The following is a 27,841-nucleotide window of genomic DNA, read 5'->3' on the forward strand; positions in this document are numbered from 1 at the left end:
CTTTGGGGCTAAGAAAATAGAGAAGGTTGTGGTAATGGTAATAAAAAATTACATTGACTTCACTGTCTGTGTCTGATTACAAACTTTAAGAGTAATATTAAAAAACAGAGCACTTTTTTGGTTTCCTAACACAAGTTCCCTCACCAAGTGTGGGGGGAGAGAATTAAAGAAGGTCCCCAACAATTAGGTCATAAAATGGCAACAGATAACGAACGACACCGTTGTCCCATGTTCTTCGCCGTTGTCTTCTCTAGTAGTTCCACTACTTACTACCAAGCCTGACGCAGTTTTTCATCCTGAATCAAAGCCAAAACAAAGAAACAAAGTAGTAAGTGTAACTAAGTTTTCAACTTAATTCTTCTTTGCTCCATGAGTGTTCACTCAATTTCTCTTCTACTTTTATCTATGAGAATCACAATATATATCTTGTCTACCATTCTCTCTCTCTACAAGGTATAGAGAGGGCGCTCCATGCACATGTTCTGAAAATTTGGTTGGGGCCAAGTCCTATGAGTGTGTTTGGCAAAAGACTTGTAAAAAGAGTACACTAAAATTATAGTAGATTTGATTGATGTGAAAAAATAATAATAATAAGAATAAGAATGTTTTGTATGAAAAAGTTTTTTTTTTTAAAAAAAAAAAAAAAGAGAAGTTTTGTTGATACTTTTATTTGAATAGTATATATATATATATATATATATATATATATATATATATATATATATATGACTTGGTGTGTGCGCGTTTTAATGAAGATATATAAATGACAAAACCGGTGTTTTGAAATGTACCAAAATAGTTGAACATTTCACTTTGTACTTCGCAAAATAGGTTCTTTTTATTAGATTTTCTCAATAGTAAATCAATCGGTTAATGATTACATCTCATTAAGCAAAGGTTTTTAGTTAGAATCTTCCACTTCTCTTTCTCTCCCCTTGTGCAAATGTGTAATATATATATATGATGTTGACAAAACTAATGTTTTGAAACCTACCAAAAAAGTTGAACATTTCATTTCATAATTTGTAAAACGAGGTTTCTTTTATTAGATCTTCTCAAGAGTAGACTAATAGATTATATGAAGTGGAGATTACTATTTAGAATTTTTTACTTCTGTTTCCCCCCCTTTAGTTAATATATATCCAAAAGATCGACCGTCTATCTAAGCCCAATCTAAATATATATATATATATAAGATTGACCCCTATCTAAGCCCATTCTTTTTCCATTGGACGGCTAGGCTCAAGCCCAATTAATAGTTTCTCCATTTACAGAAAGAACCCATTTAGGTTTATTGCGACTCCTTTCGCCCTCCCTTCAGGATCAACGAAAGATATGCTTCTCTGGTGGAGATTGTTACTTCTGCCACCCCCAACTCGGTAAGACGCCTCCTCCTCTACCCTCTTCTTTCTTTAGATTTATTTTTCCGCAATAAGAAATAATCCCATTTCAATACCAAGTTATGTAACTCCAGCTTGATGCTACATGCTGCATTTCCCTCACTAATCTTGAAAAAGAAGATTGATTTATCGAATCTTGAGGACCCAGGTGTAATAGCTGGGCTGGGGAATGCCTGATAGAATACTTGTATAGTTGTTCTTTGTGCTGTTTGTATAGCTTTGTTGGTAAACAGGGGATTTTTTTTTTTTACTTCTCTGTAAAGGTTTGGGTTGTTGGGTGATTGTTTGTAACTGTTTTTAACAGCTTTGTTATGAAATTTTCATTCATTGACAAAAAATCTTGAAGACCCGGGTAGGGAATTGAAAAAAACAAAGGAAAACTTTGGCTATGAGGTTTATCACTGCTTTAATGGCTGCGTACAGAAACTTTAGCACTAAAAGTATTGGGACAAACACAAAATGGGCTCAAAATTGGTATCAGAGTAAGAAAAAGACCAAAAAGAGGGAACCCAGAAAGCCTAGAACCAGAATCAAGTGGACTGACGAACAAATACAGATTATATCTGCCATTTCAAAGGGAAATTCTGTGTTCATCACGGGCTCGGGTGGGACTGGAAAAACATTGTTGGTCAAGCATATCATCAAAGTATTGAAAAAAATGTCACCCCCCATCTCGGGTCTTTGCCACAGCATCTACGGGCGTTGCGGCATGTGCTATTGGGGGACAAACACTGCACTCGTTTGCGGGGATTGGGTACCCCGTGGCGGATCGCCAAGCTTTGCTTGATAGGGTTCTCAATGATAGCAAGGCCTACACAAGGTGGAACAAAGTTGATGCATTGGTTATTGATGAGATTAGCATGGTTGATGCAGAGTTGTTTGAGAGTCTTGAATGGATTGCAAAAAAGATACGGGTTAAAGATGAGATGTGGGGTGGAATTCAGCTTGTTGTGTGTGGAGATTTCTTACAGCTACCGCCAATTCTTGATCCTCAGAATTCATCAGGGAAAGAGTTTGCATTTGAAGCTGATTGTTGGAATGCGAGTTTTGATATGCAATTTGAGCTTACCACGATTTTTAGGCAATCAGATCCTCGACTAGTCAAGTTGCTTCAGGGTATAAGGAGAGGGGAGTGTGATCCTCAAGAATTAAAACTTCTTGAGCAATCATCCTCGGATGATCCGTCTGATCCGTCTGCAATACAACTCTACCCGCTGAGAGAAGATGTGAATAGAGTGAATGAAATGAAGATGGAGAGCTTGTCTAAGACTGAGAAGGTTATTAAGTATTCAGCTTTTGATAATGGTGAAAACCCTTGGAAGAGTCAGCTCAAGCAGGGGATATCAGCTGATGAACTTTTCCTTTGTAAAGGCGCAAGGGTGATGTTGATCAAGAACTTGAATACTTGGCACAGACTGGTGAACGGCGCTACCGGTACCGTCATTGGATTTTGTACGTTTAAGGATAAGGAAGCTGACGTGGGAGACATATGTTCTCAAAATCTTCTTCCATTAGTCAAATTTGATTCAGGGAGGACAATGGTTATTGAACCAGAAACTTGGGTTGTCATGGTGGGAGATACAGTTGTTGCCGAGAGAAAACAGTTGCCCTTGTTATTGGCATGGGCTCTAAGTATTCACAAGTGCCAGGGCATGACTCTTGAGAAAGTTTCCACTGATCTGTCTAAAGCTTTTGGCTGTGGAATGGTCTATGTAGCACTTTCCCGAGTGACAAGATTGGAAGGTCTTCACTTGTCAGGTTTCACTCCCTCCAAGATTAAGGCTCACCCAAAGGTTTTGCACTTCTACAAAAGTTTTTCTAGTGAGCAAACTATGGAGGGTAAGGATGGAGTTGCCAATAAGATTGGAGGTGGCAGCGGAAACGTACTACTTTTTCCCAACACAAAAGGCCAAGGAGCAGCAAAATACCATTTCTCTCTTTCTGAATTCATTTCTTCACGCCAAAAAAGAAAATGATAAGTTTCAGTATACTCTTCTTATATTTCTTTTCTAGCAAAAGTTTAGCCAAGCTCTAGCATGTTGATAAATGATTTTGCTTTTGCTAGTTGAACAATTAAACCTCTAAGCCACCCTAACCAGACCTCAAATGTCAACTATGATTGTATCTTCACATCTACCCATCTGTTGCCAACTTTAACTTTCCCCCTTGGCCCCCTTTTCATTCCTTAATCACAAGCAAACTGGTAGAACTCGTGAGCATGTGTGATGTGTTAAAGATATGATTTTGTTTTTCAATGTAAGACGAAAGAATGCAAGAAAATACCCAAAAAAGTTCTTCACCCCCTCTATCCACTTTCACCAAATGTTAGAACAAATGTTGAAGTGCCACTGCCAGACGTTGCAAAATTGATCGGAAAACTCTCGGAGAGACCCATTTCAAACTCAAATAAAAAATGCTCAAAGAAAGATTTAGAAAGGTGCACTTTCCCGGATTTATCTTAGATTTGCGCCCTTTTTTTTAAATCATGTCAATGTCTTTCTCTACGAATTTATTTTTATTTTTGTTCTCTCTTCATTTCTAAAGGTCTTTTTTCTTTTCTATTTAAAAAGGCCTGCGAGGAAGATCAATTATAGCTATTATACTTACCTACTTGCTGAAAGCCATGCATGAGGGGCCTAGACCTAGACGGTGAAAATTACATGCGCTCTTTCAAATCTAATTGAGCCATAATCTGACCTAGTTTCATCATGGCATCCTTAGAATTCAAGGCGATTAATATTAATAGGATTAAGGATTTCCATTTGGGGAGTCGAACTCTCACCATAATACATGATCAACTACTTTAGAAATTTCCTTAATACCATTGAACATCCACCACTGCTGGTTATTTCTAAAGATCATTTGACTTTACGCATTGGCTGCCTTTCCGTTCATCTTTTTCTTGTACTTGAGTTTGAGTGTTTGAACGAATACAAAACCCTGTTTCCACTCTACTTCTTTTTCCTGTGCTTAGTTCTTTCTTTTGTTCTATTTTGAATTTTGCTCATCATATATTAACAAAAAAAAAAGAAAGTTATTACATTTTAGTTCAGCCACTCGAAAATGAATTCCTAGTGACTTTATCCCATTTTTTTTCTTTTTAGATCCCTTTTCTTTAATATGGATGAATTGTACACCCCATTATTGCAGCGCTTGATAAATAAAAAGAAAGAAAAAAAAAATGAAAACTTCACTTACTCCCGTCCCTCCCCCGGCAAGTATCGGCATTTTTATAATCATAATCTCGAAGTTTAAAAGTTTGTAATGTTGGATCTCATATTTTAGCCCATTTTAAATTTCATCATTTTTTTTTTTTTTTGGGTGCACGAAAAAAAAAATAATAAAAAAAATTTCAAAAAAAATCTCACAAAGGGGGCATTTGGGGTATTTTAACAAAAAAATTGGTAAATAACATCACAAATTTTTTAACTTTAAGATTATGATTACAAAAGAGCCAAATACGTAAGTTTCCCAAAAATAAAATGAGTCCAAGGCATCAAACTCATCTAACCACCTAACCGCATTAACCGCTAATCGCTATAACTGCCTAGCGGTTAACGGTTAGCGGTTATTGGGTTTACTAACCGTAACCACTAACCGCTAACCGCCTTTTTATATAATATATTTTTATAATTATAATTATAAAAATATTTATACATATAACATAATCACTTGATCATTAAATCACAATTTTTTTAAAAAATAATTAAATCACAATCTGAGTATTAATATATTATCACTATAATTTATATGATTATATCATACTTGATCATTAAATCACAATTTTTTTTAAAAAATAATTAAATCACAATTTGAGTATTAATATATTATCACTATAATTTATATGATTATATCACATGAGATTGATCATTAAATCATTTGATTATATAATAACAAATTATACATATATAATATGACATAACTCATAAGTATACCAATTCATACTAATACAACAATTAAATATCTGGAGACTTATTTCCAATGTATGTTATAAACTTATAAATCTATATATGTTATAAGTCTATATAAGTCTACATATGCATATGAATAATATAAATGTATAATATCAATACTTAATCATATGATTCAATGACAATTCAAATACTTTATTCAAGACTTCAAATGAATCATATTATTAATGTACAATGATGATATGATTCGTATAATATCAAATTAAGTAATTGACATTGGATTAAACAATGACCAATAATGTTACTTATAAACACAATTTAAGTATTAATGTATTATCATTATAATTTTAGTAATTTATATATTATCACTATAATTGATATGATTATATCACATGATGACTTGATCATTAAATCATATGATTATATAATAATAAATAATACATATATAGTATAACATAACTCATAAGTCATAAGTCTATAAGTTAATCATATGATTCATGTACAATGATAATCACAATTTATTCAATTGAATTAAACAATATATTACTTATAACTACAAGTCTACAATTTAATTAAAGCATTATTAGATACTTTAGGAATTTAGGATTTAGAAGATATTAAAAATACAAGAAAAAAAAATGAGGATAAAAAAAAGCCCAAAAAGCCCTAAAGAAAGCTCAAAAAGCCAAAAAAAAAAAAAAAAAGCCAAATTTTAAAAAAGCGGTTGGTGGGCGGTTTTCTATTTCGCTAACCGCTAACCGGCGGTTAACCTAGCGGTTGTGGTTAGTGAAATCTACTAACCGCTAAGGCGGTTACGGTTAGCGGTTATTGCCGCTAACCGCTAACCGTAACCGCCTTTGCACCCCTATAAATTTTGCTACTATCATCCCAAAATTTATGTCCATGATATTTTTTTCTTTTAAACCCAAAAAAAAAAAAAAAAAAAAAAAAAGCAATATAGATTAGTGGTGCTAAAGTAACTATTATATTTACAGTTTGTAGGCTCAATAGGCCTTTAATGGACCAAAAAACTATGAAGAAATACATTTTATCCCTCCAAAGTTTCACAACCTTTTTATTTTTGCTTTCAATGTTCAAAAAATGACAATATACTTCAACATTGACATTAGAGGCAAAATCAAAGAAACGGTATAATTTCCTAAGAGTAAAATGTTTTTTTCCAAAAAAAAAAAAAAAAAAATTACTTAGAAGAGTAAATTAACGAAGGAGAAACACATTTCATCCACCCACATTTGTAAACGATACTAACCAAATCAATTAGAAAATGCAAATAGTCTGATTCTGCATGGTAATTAAATAGTCAAATGCTTTTAAGACAGATACTCCTATTTTATTAGGATGATATTTGTTACCTAATAGGGCCATTTTCAGGTACTCGTATCATTGATTTTCATGACAAAGTGCATGCTTTATTTATCCTTGAAAAGGTGTGTATCAATTAATCATTGATGTTTGCTGAAATCCCGGTAGGAGTTACTCCTGCAGCTTGACCAGTATTCAGCTACAAGCTTAGAGAAGGAGGAGTTGGTCTCCATAAGCTTTGAAGGCTCCTCATATTCTAATAGCTCCCCTACAAAACCAAACTAACCCAGATTAGAACACACACACTCTTTCATCTTCTTTTGACAGTGAGTTTCTTTCTGGTTTGTCTGTTGAGGTAGACTTGTTAAACCAAACCACGTTAAATCTTGAGTTATTTTTTTCCCTTTTTCTGTTTCTTTATATATATATATGGAGAAAATACACTTTACTCCCCTAAACTATCCCCCTTTTGCACTTTCAACCACAATATTTAAAAAGTGACTTATACCCCTTAAAGTATCTAACATTGACACTTGACCCCATGAAATGCACTTTATCCCTTAAAGTATTTTGAGTTGACACTTTACCGCCGAAGTAACTAAGTTTTGGGGGGGGGGGTAAAGTGTCAACTCAGGAAGTAAAATATCAATTCAAAATACTTTAGGGGGGTAAAGTGTCACTTTTTAAACATTGGAGTTAAAGTGCAAATGGGTAAATAGTTCAAGGGGATAAAGTGTATTTTCTCCTATATCTATATATATATATATATATATATAGCCAAAAGAAAAGAGATTGAAGTATAATTCTATAGAGATCAGAGAGGGAAAGGAAAAGCATACCATAAGAGAGGACCATGACCATGTCACTATCAATAACAGTGGGAACTCTATGGGCTACTGTTATCACAGTGCATTCTGAGAATTCCTGCCTGATAATTCTTTGTAGAATGGCATCTGTTGCAGAATCTATGGAAGCAGTAGCTTCATCAAGCACTAGAATTTTACTCCTTTTGAGAAGGACTCTGCCAAGGCAAAAGAGTTGCCGCTGCCCCGCACTCCAATTTTCACCTTCATCACTCACTGTTGAAAATAGTCAATGAACAATGTTATCCAAACTTCTTTAACACATATTACAGAAATGGACAAGTTTAATTCTTATAGAGAATCATATACTAACCAGAAGAGTCTAGCAGATTAGGTAGGCTGCTGATTGTTGCCTTAAGCTGACACTTCTCAAGGGCCTATAGATGAAAGTGTTAGCATGACAAAAATGATCCACAAGAATTTCTTCAAGCTGAGAATCATTAAGTTCACCTTCCATATTTCATTGTCAGGGAAAAGACCTAGAGGATCCAAGTTTGTCCGGACACTACCCCTGAAAAGAGTTGGCTCTTGAGGGATGATGCTGAGTTTCATCCTTAAATCCTTCAAGCCAATGGAACATATGTCTAGCCCATCTACAATAATTTTCCCACTTGCAGGCTCTACTAAACGAAACAAAGCACTTATTAGTGTAGTTTTCCCGCTTCCTGTTCTTCCCACAACTCCTACTTTAGTCCCTTCTTTGAATGTGCAAGTGATTCCCTTGAGAACTAGTGGAGCATTTGGACGATATTTTATCTGAAACCAACCAACCGAAAGAATAATTGTAGTCAAATTCATAAGTTAATGATTAGGAATAGCAGTATAAAGGACAGTAAGAAAATTGAATAGATAAAGTTAAACACGGATATGAATTCAATTAACTTCCTTTACCTTCAAAGCCTGCAACTCTATCCTACCCTTTGAAGGCCATGAAGATGGTGGCCTGTTGCCCTGCACAATTGCTGGAGGCTCCGGTGGTATGTGCATGAATTGTTTGATTCGTTCAACTGAGACAATGTAGTTTGACAAGTAGCAATACCATCGTGTCATAAAAATTTGGCTGCCTGTTATTGACAGTGCATAAGAAAGAGAAAGCCCCACAAGCCCTGTAGACCATCCAAGAATAAAGGAATTATGATTAAAATCTTAGAAGTCCGAAAATTCCTTGCTGCGAAAAAAGGGCAGTTCTAATGATGTTACCTGGAGCTATAGAACCCTTGGGAAGTAAAACAAGAAGAAATGCTGCAGTGAAGAGGGTCAAATTCTGAAGTACTTCTATTCTTAAAATTAACCACTCCATGGCTGCATTTGAATAGAAGAAAAGTCCTGCATCTGTGTCAATTAACCTTAGATAGTTCTGGAAAAACCTGTCCACCATGTTAAAAGCTCTTATTGTGACCACTCCAAGTGATGTCTCCGATGCATAATTCATAACTGGTGCTTTTGTAGTTCCATTGATCCTTATTAGTTCCCTTGCAGAGGCTTGATAATACCCCTTTTAGCAAAATCAAAATGGCAACTTTGTAATTCCATTACTGAAGAGAAAGAGAAAGAGATTTAAGAAATCAAGAATATGAATACTTGGGGAACTACCTGAACGTATCTTGTAGCTATGAAAGCAAAAATGGCTACAATGAGAACTTGCCATGTGACGGAAGCCATAATTCCTACTGTAGCCAGAAGTTCAACACAGGCAGCCACTACAAAGATAATGGAGAAAGGTATGTCGAAATCCAAAATACTCAAGTCTGATGAAGCCTGCAAGAGAGAATTAATAACATGAATGTGAAAAATGAGTAGCATCTCTAATGATAAAATGTACTTCCGAGAGTAATCTTACTCGAGTCAAAATCCGCCCAACAGGGGTTGAGTCAAAGAAAAGCATGGGAGCTTTGAAGATAGCATTGGTGAAAGCAGAGAAGAAAGCACTAGAGGCTTTTAATCCAAGTTGGGCTGCAAAGAAAGACCTTGCATATACAAAGACAGCACTAAGTGTTGAAATTGCAGTGTAAACTCCAATCAAAACGGCACTAGTGATTTTAGGAATTTCAATGGCTAGAGCTAGCCAATAAGTTGCAGCAGCCTGAAGAGCAACAAAACCAGCCTGAGTTATAATGCCTAAACAAAGCATAAGCAATCCCTTTGAGACAAAGATGTAATCCCAGAATGGCTTCCATCCAACATCACCAATCTCCCTTTCTTCTTCTTCTGTTAATTGTGCTCCTGGTGGACCCTTTGCAGCAATCCCCCCCTCGCTGTTTTCCTTAGACCCCTCTGGCTGAACCGTATCTAACTTTCCAAATTCTCTTTGACTTGTATCCCCTGAAGGATTCAATACTGTCATTGCATCTCTATGGGCATTCACAAGTTGTTCAAATGCTGTCCCAGCTGTCAAGAGCTCCTCATAGCTTCCTGACTGAGTAATTTTTCCATCCCTCATAACCTGGAAAGTTAAGAAAGAAGACTCATTATTTACAGGAAAAACTTTGAAGTAAGCTAATTTATCATAACAACATGTTTGGTAAATACTTATACCAGAATTTTATCAACTTCTGAGAGAAACTCCACTTGATGAGTCACTAAAATGATAGTTTTCTTTCCAAGGGCAGCCATGACGCAATCCTGCAATTATATATTTTGATTTTATTAAATATAATGTATTGAAGATGAGAATTGTTACCAAATCCTAGATTCATGCGTGTGAAGAAACTTAAAAGCTTGTTTCTCTCACATTAAATAAAAATGCAGCTGTATGCGCATCTACTGCACTAAATGGGTCATCGAGGAGATAGATATCAGCATCACTATATACAGCTCGAGCTAGTTGAATCCTCTGTTTCTGTCCTCCACTCATGTTAAGCCCTCTTTGGCCTATTTCTGTGAGATCACCATTGTTGAAAGTATTGATGTCCTTGTCTAAAGCACACACTCTTATGGCCTTCTCATATCTGGTCTTGTCCATAGGCTTTCCATATAGTATGTTATCACGAATTGTCCCACTTTGGATCCAAGCAGTTTGAGAAACATAGGCGATGGATCCAAATACATTAACCTGTTTGTGACCATCAAGGACCAAAATTAGTGACACAAATTCAGGAGCAAAAAATAATAAACTATGGTTTGATTTTTGAGAAGGGTACCAAATCTTTCACCAAGACATGATGAGTACCAAATTGATGTGGAGCTACCAATGAATCAGCTCCACATCAGTTTGGTACCCATTTTTGGTAAAAGATTTGGTACCATAACATTTTTCTTGATTTTTCACTCACCGTTCCTGAAATTTTGGGTATCTCCCCTAGTACAGCATAAAGTAATGAGGATTTCCCAGCCCCAACTGGCCCACAAATAGCAACTTTCTGCCCCCATCTTATTTCTAAGTTCACTTCTTTTAGAGTTGGAATTATTGTTTCCGGATCCCAACTGAAGTTGCCTGCTTGTATATTTACACTCTTATCCGACTTCTGAAAGGGAATTCTCCTCATTTCATCATTTTTTAGCTCATCATCAAGCAGAAAAGCATTGAGACGATCCAAGGATACTTTCACTTGGATCAAAGAAGAAAGAGCCTCGGGTATCATTCTGACAGGCTCCCCCATGCTCCTCAATGTTGCAAGAACTGTGAAGATAGTGCTAGCATTTAGTGGGGCACTGTGAAAAATGGCACATCCCATGAAGACTACTGAAGAGACAATGGTTGGAGACATCCAATACAATAGGGTGCCAAAAGTCTTTTTATACTGTGATTCAGCCAACCATTTGAATTCGTTGTCGCGGAGGGATTCGATCAAACTCTTGAATTTCTCTTCCCATGATTGCAACTTTATGATCTTCATATTGTTTAGGACCTCAGAAGTGGATCTCAGCCGCACATCTTGGGCAATCATCAACTGAGACTGACACTTCTGCAGCATTTGTGCAAAAGGCACATTAAGGACTCCACAAATGAGAAGAGGAACTAAACCAGGAAGAGCACCAAAACCTACAACCCCGAAAAGAACACCAATGGCTAGGAAAAGCTGCAATGTGAAGCTCCATGTCGAATGGAACCACCATGGAAATTCACCCATTCGATAGGCATCAACTGCAATATAATTCACTATCTCCCCAGTTGAGTGCCTTCTCCTTCCCAAACTTGAAAGCTTTAACTGTTTTTGGTAGACTGCCACCATTAAGGCTGATCTCATCCTCATTCCTGACCTCCTTGAATCGAAGAACCAGTGCCGCTGAGACAAAGACTCGACCACCTTGACAACAATCAGACACCCCACAATAGAGAGACCTTCATCCAGATTTTTCTCATTGCCATTCGAATAATTTACGAAAGCGTAGAGTAATAGAGGAGCAACAACTACAGCAATTGTTCTAAGAAATGCACAAATGGCTATGAATATATTCTCCTTGAAGTAGACTTTTGCAATAGCCCAAATAACCAAGTTTCGTCTCTTGTTCAAGCCCATCTCCCTTGAAAGAGAATCCCATGCATGAGAAAATTTTTGGTAGGCAAAGTTGGCTTCATCTTCGGAAACTAGAGAGGGGATATCTTCAAGAGCTAATGGCTTTGAGTATCCCAAGATAAGTAAAGGATTAATCCAAGAAAATGACAATTTGCTAGGAAAACTGGCTTGGCCTAATCCTCTTTGGTCTTTTCCAGTCGTTTTGGCTAATAGAGGTTCAGATAGATTGTCATCTAGATTATCTTGAGAAGCGAAGTGACTGAGATTCCTAAAAGCACAAATGAAAAGTAAAAAGTTGATAGGCCAAGGCACCACGTCCAAAATTTCAATGCTATGCGTTCGTAGTAGAACTTGGATATTCAGAGCTGAAACCAATGTAAAGGACAACACCCACCAAACAAAGTTCAGAGCTTTGATCCATTTAGACCATTGAACAAGCAATGAGACTGTGAAAGAGATCCAAACCAGTCCCCTAACAAGGTAGACCAACCAGCTCATATGATTGAAATCATCATTTTTGGCGATTAGATTCCATAAACCGAAGCTAATATAAGCAATGCTAAGAAGAGCACAACAGATTGAAACTACTATGGAGACCCAATCTCTTCTAGTGCTTCTTCGAGTATAATACTCTCCTATAAAACCTATGAGCAAAAATAGGTAGAAAGCACAGAGGAAGAACAGATTTACACCATCTATGATTGTTCTTTGAATGCAGTAAGAACTCAAATCAATCTCTCCTTTACAAACCCATGAGAACCCCCCTGCATATGCATCGAAAGAGAAACTGTAAGAAATATAATAGTCATGATAAAGGCTCCTGAATTGTCTAGTATAGTACAATAGATTTTCTCAACAAAAAGGACAAAAGAACAAATCAACTGCATATTATTGCAAGAAAGCAGGACAAGAAACCACTGCAAATAAAACAAAAAGATCATTGATTGTGAAACAACCAGTACTGTCCACGCTACATTGTAACACCAAAACATTAAACATGAAACATCGTTCATGATTACCAAAAAAAAAATGATTAAACCTTAGAAAGAAGAAAATCTTAAAACCCATTTCACTACAGATCATGCTAGATTAATGGTAATTTTTAAAAAAGGCACACACACAACATAAAGAAAGAAAGAAAGAGATTTCACGTACCAAGTGAGGTCCCCAAGACCAAGGGAGCCATTATGAATCAACAATGGTTAACTCGGCTGCACCAGTCCAATATGTAGGAGCTCAGGTATCAATATCAAAGACAGTTCACCGGAAAAAGAACCCCAGTTAGCTTCTTCCGAGAGTGTCTGTCGTCGGAATAAATCAGAGTCCTCAGAATTTTGTTGTTGAATAAGAAAGAAGAAATAATGGTACAGCTCAGATAATTTAAGTTTGTGGTGATCATAATAGCTTCAAAAATTTATATATATATATATATATATATATATATATATATATTACTTTTCACTTACAAAAAATTCAAAAAACAAATCATTTTTATACCAAACCAGTCAATTTTTATTAGCATTCGAACAAAGTGACCATGCAGACGGAAAGATGGAATTTTTCCTCGAATCATACAATTTATAATTTCTTTTTACAAGTATTGGCGTTGATTGATTTTGATGGAAAACACGAACATGTGATATATGGAAATCGGTGTTGTCTCATCTTTCATGTCTTATACTCCTCAATCATCAATGAATAGTATTATTATTTATTTTATTTTTTTTGGAAAATTGAATGAATAGTATTCGGTCACGCGTTGTAGGCGGCTTCCGCTTTTATATAGTTTTCCTACTCAAAATACGACAAGTAAATACTTGGCCAAATTATATGAGCATGATAAATGCAAAAATGTGACATATATAGATACCAACGACAACATACACCCGACAGACTGACAGAGAATATGATCGAGATAGACATTAATTATATAAAAACAATAATTAAAAAGAGAGAGACATTAATTGAATTCAAAATATTTGTAAATACAAAACGACACGTATTTTTTTTTTTTTTTTAAGAATAATGATACAAGGAGGACTAGAGTTCTTAGTGACATTTAAAATTACCATTGAATTTGAGATGATTATTGTTGAATTTTGATCTGTTGATGATTTTAAATGTCATATTACATTTGAGATGACTCTAAGATGATTATAATCATCTTTATATCATTACTATTTTTTAACGGAGACGAAGTGTCATTCACGAAAAAACAAAGCATTTTTTTTTTTTTTTTTTAGTTAAACAAAGCAGATGTTGAAATGCCATGACATCGAGTGTGTGTGTGTTTTTTTTTTTTTTTTAGGGGGGGGTGGGGGAGAGTGGTTAATAAAGCTTTCAGACTCATTGAATACTTAATTAAGTTCCAAGCATGAGATCAGGTCTGTTAGGGGTCTAAATCTAATGATAGAGGTATTTAGGGTTTTTAGGGTTTATGGATTAAAATTTAGATATTAGAGATAAGTATTATCATTAGAGTAGTTTATTCTACTTAGGTGCGTTTGAAATTGCGATTTCGCAAGAATAATCTTCGTTTTTAAAAGATATCGCAAAACTTAAGGCGTTTAGTATTACAATTTAAAAAACACTTAATTTAAAATAGAAAAAAATATATATTTGACAAAAATATATATATTTTTTAACATGTTTTACCAAACACCATTGCGATATTAAGAAGTAGTAATTTCAAAAACGCAATTTTTAAAATCACACTTATTGAAACCGCAATAGTCTTTTATATATTTTCATTATGCATTGTAATTGTCTATTTAAAGACATCAAGCTCATTAATAAATTAAGCAAAATTAATCCCAAACATTGTACTTGAAAAAGGACTTTTAGGTTTCTTCAAAATTTAAAAGGTGTAGGTTCCATCATAACCTAAATTTTATCCCTTTTATGTGTTTTTGTTTGCAAAAATCATCCACATAACAAGGTCCTTATTTCTTAAATGAAAATTTAAATCATTTCCAATGTAATATCGCATCTCTTGTTTTTTTTGTTTTTTTTTTCTAATTGTTTCTAGGGATAAATGCAAAATTAGTTCTTATGGTTGACCTAAATTACAAATCACTCCATGTAGTATAACAAATAATTTATAGATCTTTGTAACTGACCTAAATTACTAATCACTCAATATGGTATAAAAAATAATTTATAGGTCCTCAGGGTAGGCCAAAATAGCAGTTTACTCCTTAAAATCAATTTATGTTAAGTAACTTAATGGAATCCGTTACTTTGTCACGTTATACTGTTATAGTAAATTAACCTAATACTCTTCTATCTCCAAAATTGTACTCTGTGCGTGACCCTTCCTCATTTTCATATTTCTTGCCATTATTAAGGAGTATTTTGTGAGAATTTAACAGTCACATTTTGTGAAGTGGCTAAGGAAGATGAAGATGAGGGATGATTATGCATGGGGCAAAATTTAGGAGGAATAAGAGATTAAGTTAATTTACTGTAGCAGTATGATGTGGAGTGAGAGTTGATATGTAATCTTAGCTGGCATCGTAAAATGATGTGAAAAATCATAATTGTCATTTTTGTAAGTCATAAATTAATAATAAAAAGTGTTGTGTTTTTATTGGGTATGACGTGTCATAGCAACAAATTTTGTTAAGTTCCTTAACGGAAATTGATTTCAATGAGTAAACTGTTATTTTGGCATACCTTAAGTGTAAGAAATTTCATTTAAAGTATGTCCTATATGTCATATATATTATTGTAATTATAAAATATATATATATAATTACGGTGTTCAGTAATTTATTCCAATTAAAGCTTATTGTGTGAAATCAAATATTCTGAATTAAATTGCTGATTTAATTCTTGTGAAACAAGTATTTGATTTCAATCAAATATTCTGAATTAAATTGCTGATTTAATTCTTGTAGAACAAGTATTTGATTTTATTACTGATTTTATTTTGTGGAATCAATTAGCTGTATTAATTATTTATTTGATTTTTATTCCTTGATGGGAGGAATAATTAAGGCAGCAGCTCTAATTGAGGGTTCCTGACCTACCTATAAATAAGGTATGTGTATTCCATTAATTAGCACTCACTGGTAGGTATAGGTCAAAAGAACTTTTCAGTATTTTTAGTTTTTCCAGATTTAGTTTCTATGAAGTTGTTCTTTAATTGGCTTGAGCAAAGAATGGCTAGAGGTATTTATATAATTATTCATTCCGCTGCTAATTTTATTGTCAATTAGCATTTAATTATATATTGAATTCTTACAAGTGGTATCAGAGCCTCCTTTAGGCCATATTTGCTCAGTTGAATTTTGAGATAAGCCTGCTATAAAATTTTAATTTTGTTTCAACAGTATTTTTATTTTGTTTATTGATTATTGAAACAAAATATATGGTGAGGAGCATAAAGCCTGAAACCCACGGATATACATTTTTTTGTTTTGTGTCTGTCGAAATTGAATGAAAACCATGACCACTTGCTGATTTGTTTCTTTTTTGACCAAATTGCCCTCCTTCATGTTTCTGTGAATCTTGTAACAAAACAACTTGGGAACCGAGGAGAAGGCTGCCCACCGCCCACCGGAACCAAAGCTCGCCGGCTCCCCACAGCAGCGGCGTTGGCCGCATAAGGTGAGCGCTGGCGGCCCGATGAGGACCATCGTGGCTCAATGCAGTTGTGGGTAACAAAACCAAAGTGCTGCCGGTCATCTGCTGCCAAAGCACCGGCTGCCAAGCTCGGTGGTGCGAGCTTGTAACCTGACATGGGGGCATTAAAGGTGGTTTTTGGAGATTGGGATCCTGTGGGGCTTAGAGGGAGAACTGAGAAGCCCCTTTCTCGTTGAGCACCATGTTGGGGACCGTGGGGTCTTTGCCAGGTGCTCTGGGGATTACACTATTGTTTTCAGCCACAACCCTGATAACAACACCACCAGAGTCAAGCTCCCATCTGGTGTTAAGAAAATTGTCCAAGCGGAGCCGGTGCCAAGGCATGAGGAAAGGGCGGCGACGGGGGCATATGGAGAAGAGGAAGGGCGGCGGCTAAGGCTTGGGATTTTTCTCGGTTGGGACTTAAGGTTTTCGAGTAGGGTTTTTTAACCCATAAGGAAACCGGGTCTTTGCCAGGTGCTCTGGGGATTACACTATTGTTATCAGCCACAACCCTGATAACGACACCACCAGAGTCAAGTTCCCATCTAGTGTTAAGAAAATTGTCCAAGTGGCGCCGATGCCGGCACATGAGGAAAGGGCTGCGGCGGGGGCATATTGGGAAGAGGAAGGGTGGTGGCTAGGGCTTGGGATTTTTCTGGGTTGGGACTTAAGGTTTTCGGGTAGGGTCTTTTAACCCATAAGGAAACCGGGTCAGTATGCTGGCCATTGGCCTAGTCCAAAAAAAAAAAAAAGCCCTAGGTAATTAAGTGAGCTGACCCGTAACCCAATAAAGTGGCCCAACCCGATAAAGAAAGACGGATTTTAAAAAAAAAAAAAAAAAAAAAAAGGAAGGAAGATGATTTGGGCTCATGGGATTGGGTTCTTAAAGGTATAAAGGGCTTAAGGTTACTTTCAAAACCATTAGGCTATGCAATTTATTATGTTTAAATGTTGCATTTTTATTTATCTTATGATTTAAATTGTTCAGTATTAAATTATTATTTCTTTAATACATGAACTTAAGGATATATTTATTCTTTTAATTGTTTAAATATAAATTGCTTGATGCTTGGACCTGAGAATAATTAACTAGGCCACTGACATGTTGGTTATGGTCCTATTCAAATTGCAATCGGAAAGCTCTGGCAGGACAAGTCTTGGGACTTAAGTGTGCCATTGTGCACCCCCTCACTTACCTGAGACACTGTCCAGTTGTACTTTGAAAAAATATTGTTTACCCACTGACATGCTGATTTTGTCTTTTATTCTTGGGAACTTTAGTTTTGGCATCTATACAGTTATTGGATGTTAATGAAGTCGTGATTATCATAATAATTTTGGGAGAGCCACAACATCCCGATTTTATAATAATAATTGCATCAAGATTATATATGAAATTCATAAAGAAAATTAACATCGTGTTGTAATTAATTCATAAATTTAATTTGCCAATCCCTATAGGGACGTTTTTATTTTTATGACTTAATTAGAATAAGATAGCAAATTTAACATTAAAAATAAAATTTCTCTTAGGCCCACAGGTACGGAAAATTTTATTTATTAATGCTAAATTTATTAGTCTTATTAATAAAGAGTAAATTTCAAGCGTGATGCATCTTTGCCCACAGGTAGGTTGAAATTTACTATTAAATGAACATTGGTTAATTTAAATAAGGTTATTTCATAGCATTAAAGTATATTATTTTTCTTGGTTATTGGATGTATTCCTACTGCTTTAATTATTAGTATTTTATGTTCCAATAATTCCTAGTGGTAATTTTTCCTGACTGTAATGAAAATGTGCTTTTCACTTGGGATATTTGGAGACTGAATTGGCGTTTCGTGTGGACAAAATCAAGTACGCCACATGAGATTATTAAACATGAACAATTGTAGTGATTTAAATCGCTCAAGTTTCAACATTCATGACATCTCATATCAAGGAAAGCATTAGGGTTTTATTCTTTAATGTTTTAGGGCCAAAGAAAGGTCATTGTAGAACATTTAGTGAGTTCCAATAAGGCTTTGGCTTGCACCCTAATAGAAAAGCTTTAAAGTAAAACTTTTTACAGTTTCAAAATGTACCTGAGCACATTATGAAAATGAAGGACATAACAACTCATTATAAAGTCCCTAAAGGTTGAGTTTTTTGAGTCATTGTGGTAAATTTTATTCTCTCATCTAAATATGGTATTGTTTTTCAAATATCTTGTGGCACACATAAGGATAGTTGATCAATAAAGAAACTTCTGATCATGTGTGTTCAAGAAGATGAGAGATTAAGACATGAGAATCCATGTTACAGAAAAGACCTTGATAGGCAATCATGTCCAATAGTTGGTGAATGAGAATAAGGTGCGAACAAAGTATTATGGCAATTAAGATACTTGTTTATCTTACACTTAGGAAAATTATGGGCATATAAATAATGATTGCATAAAGTATCATAAATGACTTGAAATAAAGGTAATCTCATACATTTACTGTATCATGAATCTCTTTTATTGACTCTCCTAAATACTGTGTGGAATGAATTTGGTTTAGCGGTCCACGTTGTCAACATAATGCAGGGTTTTCTAAATAATACTTGTTTACAATTGGAGGTTGTTCGGATCTATAGATTAATTTTAAAAATTCAGTTATGTTATTTTGACCTTAATAATGTTTTTATATATTCCACAATTTTTTTAGAAAGTTAATTTCTATTTTAGTTTGTTAAAATCAAGTTTGAACATTATTAAAATTTTTGGGTGGAATTTTAAATTAATGGTCTATTTAAAATTGATCTAGATCCCAATTTTTTGGAAAATTAATCCCTGCATATAAATGTTGACATAAAGCAGAATCTTATGAATGAGAAAATCCTCTATGTTATGGCATTGGAGATTAGAATATATCTCTATAAAGAATAAAAGGTTGATGAATGATAGAGTTTCTTACGACTCTTGAAATTTACTATCTTTGGTATTTATGTGGACTGCATTAAGGAAAAGCAGACCAACTATACCACTAAATATGCCAACAAAAGGGTTTTTGAGATTTTTGAGATCATGTACAAGTGCAGACTTTTTTCATACTTCTTGCCTAAATAGTTAGATATATCATATCTCTTTCGGTAAGAACCACATAAGGTTTATGTATCTCTATCTTCTAAATCATAAGGTTGGGGCATTAAATGCTTTCAGTACCTATAAGGTAGAAGTAGAGAAACAAAACAAAAGAAAGTCAAGATTGTAAGATCTGATAGAGGCAGATAGTATTATGGTAGGTACATGAAAAAGGGGACTTGAAAGGTAATACTAATATTCTATTCTCCTAATGGAGTGAAGCCTTGAAAACCGTTGTGTATACATTTAACTGGGTTCCATTCAGGGTTGTCCATAAGACATCTAAATTAAGGAATGAATGGAACCAAGTTCAAATTGTTTGCACATATGGGGTTGTCTTGCTATAGTGAGGATTTATAATCCACACATAAGGTAATTAAATTCAATGACAACTAACGGAATTTTATAGGTTATACAGTAAACTCCAAGGGGTTTAGGCTTTACTGTTCTTCATTTAGTCCTAGAATTGTTGAGTCTAGATATTCAAAATTTCTAAAGGACGCTGAACTTAGTGAGAGTGCTTATCCTCAATGGATTAAATTAGAGGAAACACAAGAGTTGACCGAAGCTCCTTCACATGAAGGGTGTTTGATTGTGCTTAAGGAAAATCAAATTGATTATCTTGAACCACAATCGGTTTCAAAACAGTCAACTCATAAGGAACAAGTTCATAATGAACCTACTCAGACTTTGTCAAAAGTAAATGAAGTAGAATTAAGAAGATTCTCTAGAATAAGGCGACCAATAATCCCTAGTGATTATGTTGTATACTTCCAGGAATCTGATTTTTATGTCGGACCTAAGGACGATCCAAAAATTGTTTTCACATCCTTTTGGGTGGAGATAACCCCAGATTGTGTTTCAATGCCATGAAGGAGGAGATGAAATCCTTGGCTAAAATTCAAGTCTGCAATCTTGTTGACTTACCAAATGGAGTTGTAGCCATAGGCTGAAAATGGGTTTACAAAACCTAAAAGGATGCTTCCGGGTAATGTTGAACGATATAAAGCTAGACTTGTAGCTAATGATCTTACTCAAAAGGAATGCATTGATTATCATGGTATGAGTAGCTCATTTTGGTTTAGAGCTATATCAAAAGAATGTGAAAAACAATTTTCCTAAATGAGGATCTTAAGGAGAATGTGTACATAAGACAACTTAAAGGTTTTATTGACAACAGTCAGAAAGCTTGCAAATTAAGGATATTTATTAATGGACTAAGATATGCCTCTCACTAGTGGTATATAATACAAGATTATTGCCTCACATGGTTTATTGAGGACCATGTTAATTATTGAATATACCTTAAGATCAGTGATGTGGTATTTTTGTGACCAAAAATATCAATTATAAAAATAACCACTCGCAATAGGACGAATCTTTGTAGGATACGGCTATAGAGAGGGTGTCGAACCTCAAGGACTGCAGGGGTTTTATTATCAAAATTCAAAAGATCAAAATTAACTTAATTAAAAAGGAGAATTGATTTGATTTTCTTTAAAAACTAAAGTGCATGAAAATAAAAGAGATTAAAAATAAGAGAGAGAGTGTAGGGTATTGACTTCACCTCTATCCGCACAACAATGGCTAATCATAATTAATCCCATAAATTCATTTTATGCATGTTATAAATAAACAAGAAACTACCTTATTAAAGAATAAGCATAATCTATCTTCGGTTGGCACGGATCGTCCACCTAACCACTAAGACGCGGTACGACCCGTCTTCCCTAGGTATAAATTATCAAATTCTATAACAGGATACATACAATCAATGAATAAGTGTAACCCATCTTCGGTTGGCACGGACTGTCTACCTAAATTACACTAAACTAGGGTGTAGTACAATCCGTCTTCCCTAGGCATGGCCTATCAAATCCTATTGATCATATGTCAATTAAACCCATTGTATAACCATCATCCTCATAATCACAGAAAACAAGAATGATTTGATTTCAATAAAAGTAAAATACTTTCTAAGACAAGAGAAGAATTTCACAAATATTGATATTGAATTTAAGAACAATTGCATTTAATAATTAAGAACATAAATCAATTGTAGCAATCCTCATAGTTATACAATCAACATGCATAAATTGAAAATCTAGAAAGTAAATACAATCAAACCATTGTGCTTGGATAGGGCTACATCAACACCCTATTACAGAATTAGCCGCTCATCGGGGTGCTAGGATGGCCTCCTGCCATGGATTATCTCCTCTTCAACTTGTCAAGCCTCCAAGAAGATTTTTGTATCTAAAACTAAGCACACCTTCTCTTGAAGGTTAAGGGTCTATTTATAGAGAGCAAGCCAGTCCTAGAAGCCCTAGGAAACCTAGAAATTTCGGAGATTTAAGTCCAAGTCCAATTAGGATAAAGAAAACCTAAGTCCAAATCGGAATAGGATTCGCCCAGAATTGCGTTCCTATCTTGTGGGGCGATTTTGGCAATGCGGTGCTCCGAATTAGGAAAATTCTATTTCACAATGATTTGTAGAAATTGGAGTTAGCTTTCCAGTGCCGCTTGAATCACCTCAATCAGATATTTGAACTAAAAGTTATGGCCAAAATACCGAGACGTATGCAGAATCCAAAATTGAATCCAATCCGATTTTGACTCCAATTTGAGAAATTCCGAATTAATCCTTTTCTTTATTTGATTTAAACTTAACCATGATTGGTTAAGTTTAACCATATCTTATAGGTCTTCTCAAAGTGTGCTTTTAAGCCCAAAATCAATGGAATTAATTGCATCTTGATTTATAACCTGAAAACACAAAAACAAAACGAAATCAAACAAATAACAACGCTAAGGAATTAACATATGCAAATTAAGGGGCTTGAATGTGCAACATTCGGCGCTTATCAATCAGTGAGAGTAAAGTTACATTTCTTTTAGTCCTGTATATAGATAATATTTTGCTTGGAAGCACTAATTTAGGTTTGCTACATAAAGTTCCTCTCACTAAAGTTTTGGGAGAGATTCAGAATGAAGAACTATGAATCTTCAGTAGCACCTATTATTAAAAGGGATACTGTCCCAAAATGTATTGGAACAAAAGCAGATGAAAAATATTCCATATGTCACATGGTTTATTGAGGACCATGTTAATCATTGAATATACATTAAGGTCAGTGGGAGTAAAGTTACATTTCTTTTAGTCCTGTATATAGATAATATTTTGCTTGCAAGCACTAATTTAGGTTTGTTACATAAAGTTCCTTTCACTAAAGTTTTGGGAGAGATTTAGAATGAAGAACTATGAATTTTCAGTAGCACTTATTATTAAAGGGGATACTGTCCCAAAATGTATTGGAACAAAGGCAGATGAAAAATATTCCATATGTATGCACAGGTCTACATTAGACCTGACATTGAAATAGTAGTTGGACTATTGGGTCAATATAGTATTGTGGAATATGCAATGAACCAAGAACTACAGTTTAACCTAAAGATACACGTACCATTTGGTGGTGTTTATTCAAGTTTGATTTTTGCTAAATGTGTAGATAGTAGATAATCGACTTCAGTACATATATTTTCTTATTGTTAAAAGGCAATATATTGAAGATACAGTAAGCAGACTACAGTTGCTACATCTACCATGAAAGCAAAAGCCATTACATGCTGTGAATTAATTACGCAGGCATTATAGTTGAGACATTTTTGTTAAAGGTTTCAAGATTGTCGATTTTGTAGTTAGACCCATAAAGATCTTCTGAGTTAATTCTACTACAGTTATCTTTTCTAAGAATAAACTGAGTAGAAGCAAAAGTATGTATATCGACATAAAGTATCTCAAAGAGAACATTAAGTGATAAGAAGTGTCTATTGAGCATATAAGTATTGAATTAATAATTGCGGATCCCATGACTAAATGTTTACCGGTAAAGAAAGTATACAGTCATGTGGAATATATGAGATTCATTAATTCATTTGTGCTTAGTTTCTCTTTAATTGGTCTATAGACATAAAAGTAATATTATAAAGATTTTTGTGCGCATATATATTATTCTTATCAGTGGGGATAAAATTAAAGTTTGACCCGAATGACTTATAAGAAGTTCATTCATAAAGTACATTATCCATAAGGTACTCATTTAGGGAGGCATTGCACATCGTGATACATGGAAGAGACGGCTTATCATATAAAAGTTTTACCGCCATGATTCGTGTGTGGTATTCCTTGAGTGAGTGGGAGGATTCCATGAATGGTTAGAATAAATAAAGTATTGGCCATATCATAGAATCGAACACCATAAGGAATTTATGTGTCATAACGGCCAAGTGGAAGAATGTAAGAAATTTCATTTAAAGTATGTCCCTTATGTCACATATATTATTGTAATTATAAAATATATATATAATTACGGTGTTCAGTAATTTATTCAAATTAAAGCTTATTGTGTGAAATCAAATATCCTGAATTAAATTGCTAATTTAATTCTTGTGGAACAAGTATTTGATTTCAATCAATTATTCTGAATTAAATTGCTCATTTAATTCTTGTGGAACAAGTATTTGATTTTATTATTGATTTTATTTTATGGAATCAATTAGCTGTATTGATTATTTATTTAATTTTTATTCCTTGATGGGAGGAACAATTAAGGTAACAGCTCTAATGGAGGGTCCCTGACCTACCTATAAATAAGGCATGTGTATTCCATCAATTGGCACTCACTGGTAGGCATAGGTCAAAAGAACCTCTCAATATTTTTAGTTTTTCCAGATTTAGTTTCTGTGAAACTGTTCTTCAATTGGCTTGAGCAAAGCATGGCTAGAGGTATTTATATAATTATTCATTCCGCTGCTAATTTTATTGTCAATTAGCATTTAATTATATATTGAATTCTTACATTGAGGACTTATAAATTATTTTTTATACCACATTGAGTGATTTGTAATTTAGGCCAACCACATGGACCTATAAATTATTTTTTTATACTACATAGAGTGATTTGTAATTTAGGTCAATCACAATTACCAATTTTGCATTTATGCCTTATTTCTAATATAATGTCCCATTTCACTCTCATAATCCAAAACCCCTTATATATCCTACTTAAAAACTATGAGATTCCCTGCAATACCATATATCTTAACCGTTAGGTTATAATGAATAGTAATAAGAAATGTGTTAGGTCATTAAAATTTACGAAAATATGTCAAAAAAAAAAATGAAAAGAAAAGTAGGGCGGGCTAGCACTTAAAGAGGTGACCAAGCCAGAGACCCTCTTATGGTGTTATTAAAATCAATTAGAATGCTGCTATTGATGGAGTGGAAAATAAAATGAGTTATGAAGTAATAGCACGAGATTACACTAGTAGGGTGGTAGTTGCGTTGAGTGGTTCACGGCTCCAGATTACCGATCCTTATACAGTAGAATCTATTGCAGCTTGGAAAATGATAAAACTGTGTCTTCATCTGGGTTTCGTGAATGTGGTGTTTGAAGGGGACTCCTTGGAGATTATCAATGCGTTGAAGAAAGATGAGTTGTGCAGGGATGTATGGGTCCATGGCAAATGAGACTAAATTCTTACTTAATAGCATTCTTGATTGGAAGGTGGGACACATTAGAAGATTTGGCAATGTAGCAGCGCACAAGCTGGCGAAATATGGATTATCGACCTCCGAGGACCATCTATGAAGGGATGCATATCTTTTCTGTATCCATGAAGAGGTTTATGGAGAACTAGTAGACTTTGAAGATTAAAGACCCTCAAGGGAGGGAATTTTTCTTTGTTGTAGTCTTGAGTTTGTTTTTTTCCTGGAGAACTAGTTGTTTTTTTTTTTTTCTTCTATGATATTGGAATCTCAATTAAAAAAAAGAAGAAAAAAGAAAGGTGACCAACCATCCTAGGGTGATTGATCACCCCCAAAGCAATTACTGAGAGGTCATATCACCTCAAACAGTTGATAGGATGATTGATTATGGTAGATCGGATTTGTGTCGTGTCAAATTCTGGATATACAACTATTTGAGTCAATCCGAATACGGTTATTTAATTAATCATCTCAAACCTCTCAATCATGACACTGCATGTGTTAACTAATCAGGTGATCCGCATTACCTATCAACCCTCAAATTTATTAGATCAAAATCCAAGACTTTATTTCAATATTTTTATTTATTTTTAAATCTTTTTTCTCAAATTAATTGATGGCAAACACTAAGGAATCATTTGGGAAAAAAAAATCACAAATTCATTAAAACGTTAAACTTATATTTATAAGTAGAATATACAATTGAGAAGTACTTCACTTATTCTGCAATAGATAAAGTCTTTTAAAATAAAATATTTACTCTTTTATTTTATTTTATAATCCTTAAATTTTAATTTATATATTTTAAATTAAAATGTATACCATTTTTAAACTGTCATCTATAATAAGAAGAATATCTATATATATAATCCAACAAACAAAGCATCACATGCACGATTTTTTTTTTTTTTTTTTTTTTTTTTTGGAGAGAGAGGGGATAAGCCCGTCAAGTTTTTGTGAAGTGGTGAGGAAATAGGGATCTAGCTTACCTTATATGCTATTATTTTCATAACAGCATATAAACTGGATTCAGGAAGTAGGATTTGGATTTCTAAATTTTTATATTCTAAAATTTGAGCTATTAATTTTATCTAACGGTTTAAATAAATGTAATAGTTTGTGTTACCAAGTGGATATGACATGAATTATGATCCTCTCCATTTCATTTGAACTGAATAATTAGTTATATTGAATGGATATTTTTGTCTTTTAAAACGTAGAAAAACAAAAATACCACTCCAATATAACTAATTATTCAGTTCAAATGAAATGGAGAGGATCCTAATTCATGTCCTATCCACTTGGTAACACAAACTATTACATTTATACTGGATATTATCCAATTCAAATGAACTGTGCCATTAATAAAAATAATAATAAATTATTATATATATTTTAAAAAAATTATAAAAAATTAAGGGGTAGCCAGACCACTCTGGCCGTTCTGGGGTGGTCGAAGCCACCCTAGGCCCAACGGGGGTGGTCCAGCCACCTCCAAGGGCCAAACGATTTTTTTTTTTTTTGGTTTGGCCATAGGGGTGGCGGACCACTAGTCATGGGGTGGCCCCAGGCACCATAGCCAAGATAGTGGCAATATGCATTTTGCGCTTATTTTTATTTTTTTTATATTTTTTGTTAATATGAAATAATATTTTATTATTATTTTTTGTTAGTGGGACATGTGTTTCATTTGTGATTCTAGGATTTCTAAGAATAAATCCTAACCATGAACTGAATATTCTCCAGTCCATACAAACTTCTGTTCCAATTTTATAACATACAAACTTCTGTATTTATTTAAACAGTTAAATAAAACCGATGGTTCAAATTTTAAAATATAGAATCTTATATTTAAAAAAGTATGAAAGAATCTCGATCCAAGAAAATAGGACAAAGTCATGGCGGATGACGGCTGCCAAATTGAAGCAGCCAAGCATCAGACCTTTTGATTTTTTTTATAAAAAAAAATTGAAAAAAGAGAGATATTAAAGGGGAATCCAAATTTGAGGTATTAGCACCAAATTTGAGGTATTATCACCAAATTTGAGGCATTAACTCCAAATTTAGGATGATCGAATCCTTTTTTGGTGATACCATCCCTAAATGGCTAACCTTTCACCCCTAGGTTTTAGTTTTGAATAAAAAAAAATAGTTTTGAGGCATCAAAAACTAATTAACTTATATAAATTTAACTAACAAAAAAAAAATAACAATTTTTTTTTTTTTTTTTTTTTAATATATGTCCGACACTAGGCTGCCAAATTTTGGCAACCGCAAAGCAGGACTCATGGCGGATATGATGGGGAAGTGAGCAAACGAAAGAGATGGCAGGTGCTAATTGCCTAATTGTGATAATGGAAAACAAAACAAGTAGGGGTGAAATAACGATTGCGGTTAGCAGTTAGTGGCTAAAACCGCTAACCGCAACCGCTGAGGCGGTTAGTAATTTTTACTAACCGCCTCCGCTAACCGGATAGCGGTTAACCGCTTTTTTCTAACATCTTTTTTGGGCCTTTCTTTGGACTTTTTTTTTTTTTTTACCAATTTTGGGTTGGTTTTGAACCGGTTTTGGGCTCACTTTAAACATTTTTTTTTGCTCATTT

At 34.3% G+C, this 27,841-nt stretch overlaps 3 protein-coding genes across 3 annotated transcripts in view; 2 read left to right on the forward strand and 1 right to left on the reverse strand.

The window, feature by feature from the left end:
* Positions 1-1,274: 1,274 nt before the first annotated feature.
* Positions 1,275-4,253, forward strand: LOC132186935 (uncharacterized). The gene is made up of 2 exons (XM_059601056.1): positions 1,275-1,379; positions 1,705-4,253. Exon 2 carries the CDS (start codon positions 2,261-2,263, stop codon positions 3,374-3,376), a length of 1,116 nt encoding a protein of 371 aa, XP_059457039.1. The 5' UTR covers positions 1,275-1,379; positions 1,705-2,260; the 3' UTR covers positions 3,377-4,253.
* Positions 4,254-6,569: 2,316 nt separating this feature from the next.
* On the reverse strand, positions 6,570-13,304 carry LOC132187277 (ABC transporter C family member 8-like). Its single transcript, XM_059601541.1, has 12 exons — positions 13,110-13,304; positions 10,770-12,718; positions 10,229-10,549; positions 10,033-10,119; positions 9,338-9,940; positions 9,091-9,255; positions 8,698-8,992; positions 8,389-8,603; positions 7,948-8,253; positions 7,811-7,874; positions 7,474-7,713; positions 6,570-6,902 (listed from the first exon to the last, which is right to left on the reverse strand). The coding sequence occupies exons 1-12, from the start codon at positions 13,138-13,140 to the stop codon at positions 6,775-6,777; spliced, it is 4,404 nt and encodes a 1,467-aa protein (XP_059457524.1). The 5' UTR covers positions 13,141-13,304; the 3' UTR covers positions 6,570-6,774.
* A 3,392-nt stretch (positions 13,305-16,696) lies between these two features.
* The window catches only part of LOC132187837 (phospholipase D alpha 4-like), a 19,044-nt gene continuing 7,899 nt past the window's right edge, over positions 16,697-27,841 (forward strand). Inside the window, exons 1-3 of the mRNA XM_059602273.1 lie at positions 16,697-16,740; positions 16,841-17,008; positions 17,058-17,255. Of these exons, the coding sequence (XP_059458256.1) occupies positions 16,697-16,740; positions 16,841-17,008; positions 17,058-17,255 (410 nt within the window). The remainder of the gene's footprint in view (positions 16,741-16,840; positions 17,009-17,057; positions 17,256-27,841) is intronic.

This window comes from Corylus avellana, chromosome ca7 (genome assembly GCF_901000735.1).
Source record: "Corylus avellana chromosome ca7, CavTom2PMs-1.0".
In the NCBI taxonomy this organism is placed as follows: Eukaryota; Viridiplantae; Streptophyta; class Magnoliopsida; order Fagales; family Betulaceae; genus Corylus; species Corylus avellana.

Bases quoted from the DNA above. Each gene is read 5' to 3' on its own strand.
- LOC132187277 (XM_059601541.1), bottom strand. From the start codon at position 13,140: ATGGCTCCCTTGGTCTTGGGGACCTCACTTG. The intron at 10,120-10,228 runs GTGAGAGAAACA...ATATAATTGCAG, and splicing joins CAGCTGCATTTTTATTTAAT to GATTGCGTCATGGCTGCCCT. The intron at 9,941-10,032 runs GTATAAGTATTT...TTAACTTTCCAG, and splicing joins CAGAAGTTGATAAAATTCTG to GTTATGAGGGATGGAAAAAT.
- LOC132186935 (XM_059601056.1), top strand. From the start codon at position 2,261: ATGGTTGATGCAGAGTTGTTTGAGAGTCTTGAATGGATTGCAAAAAAG.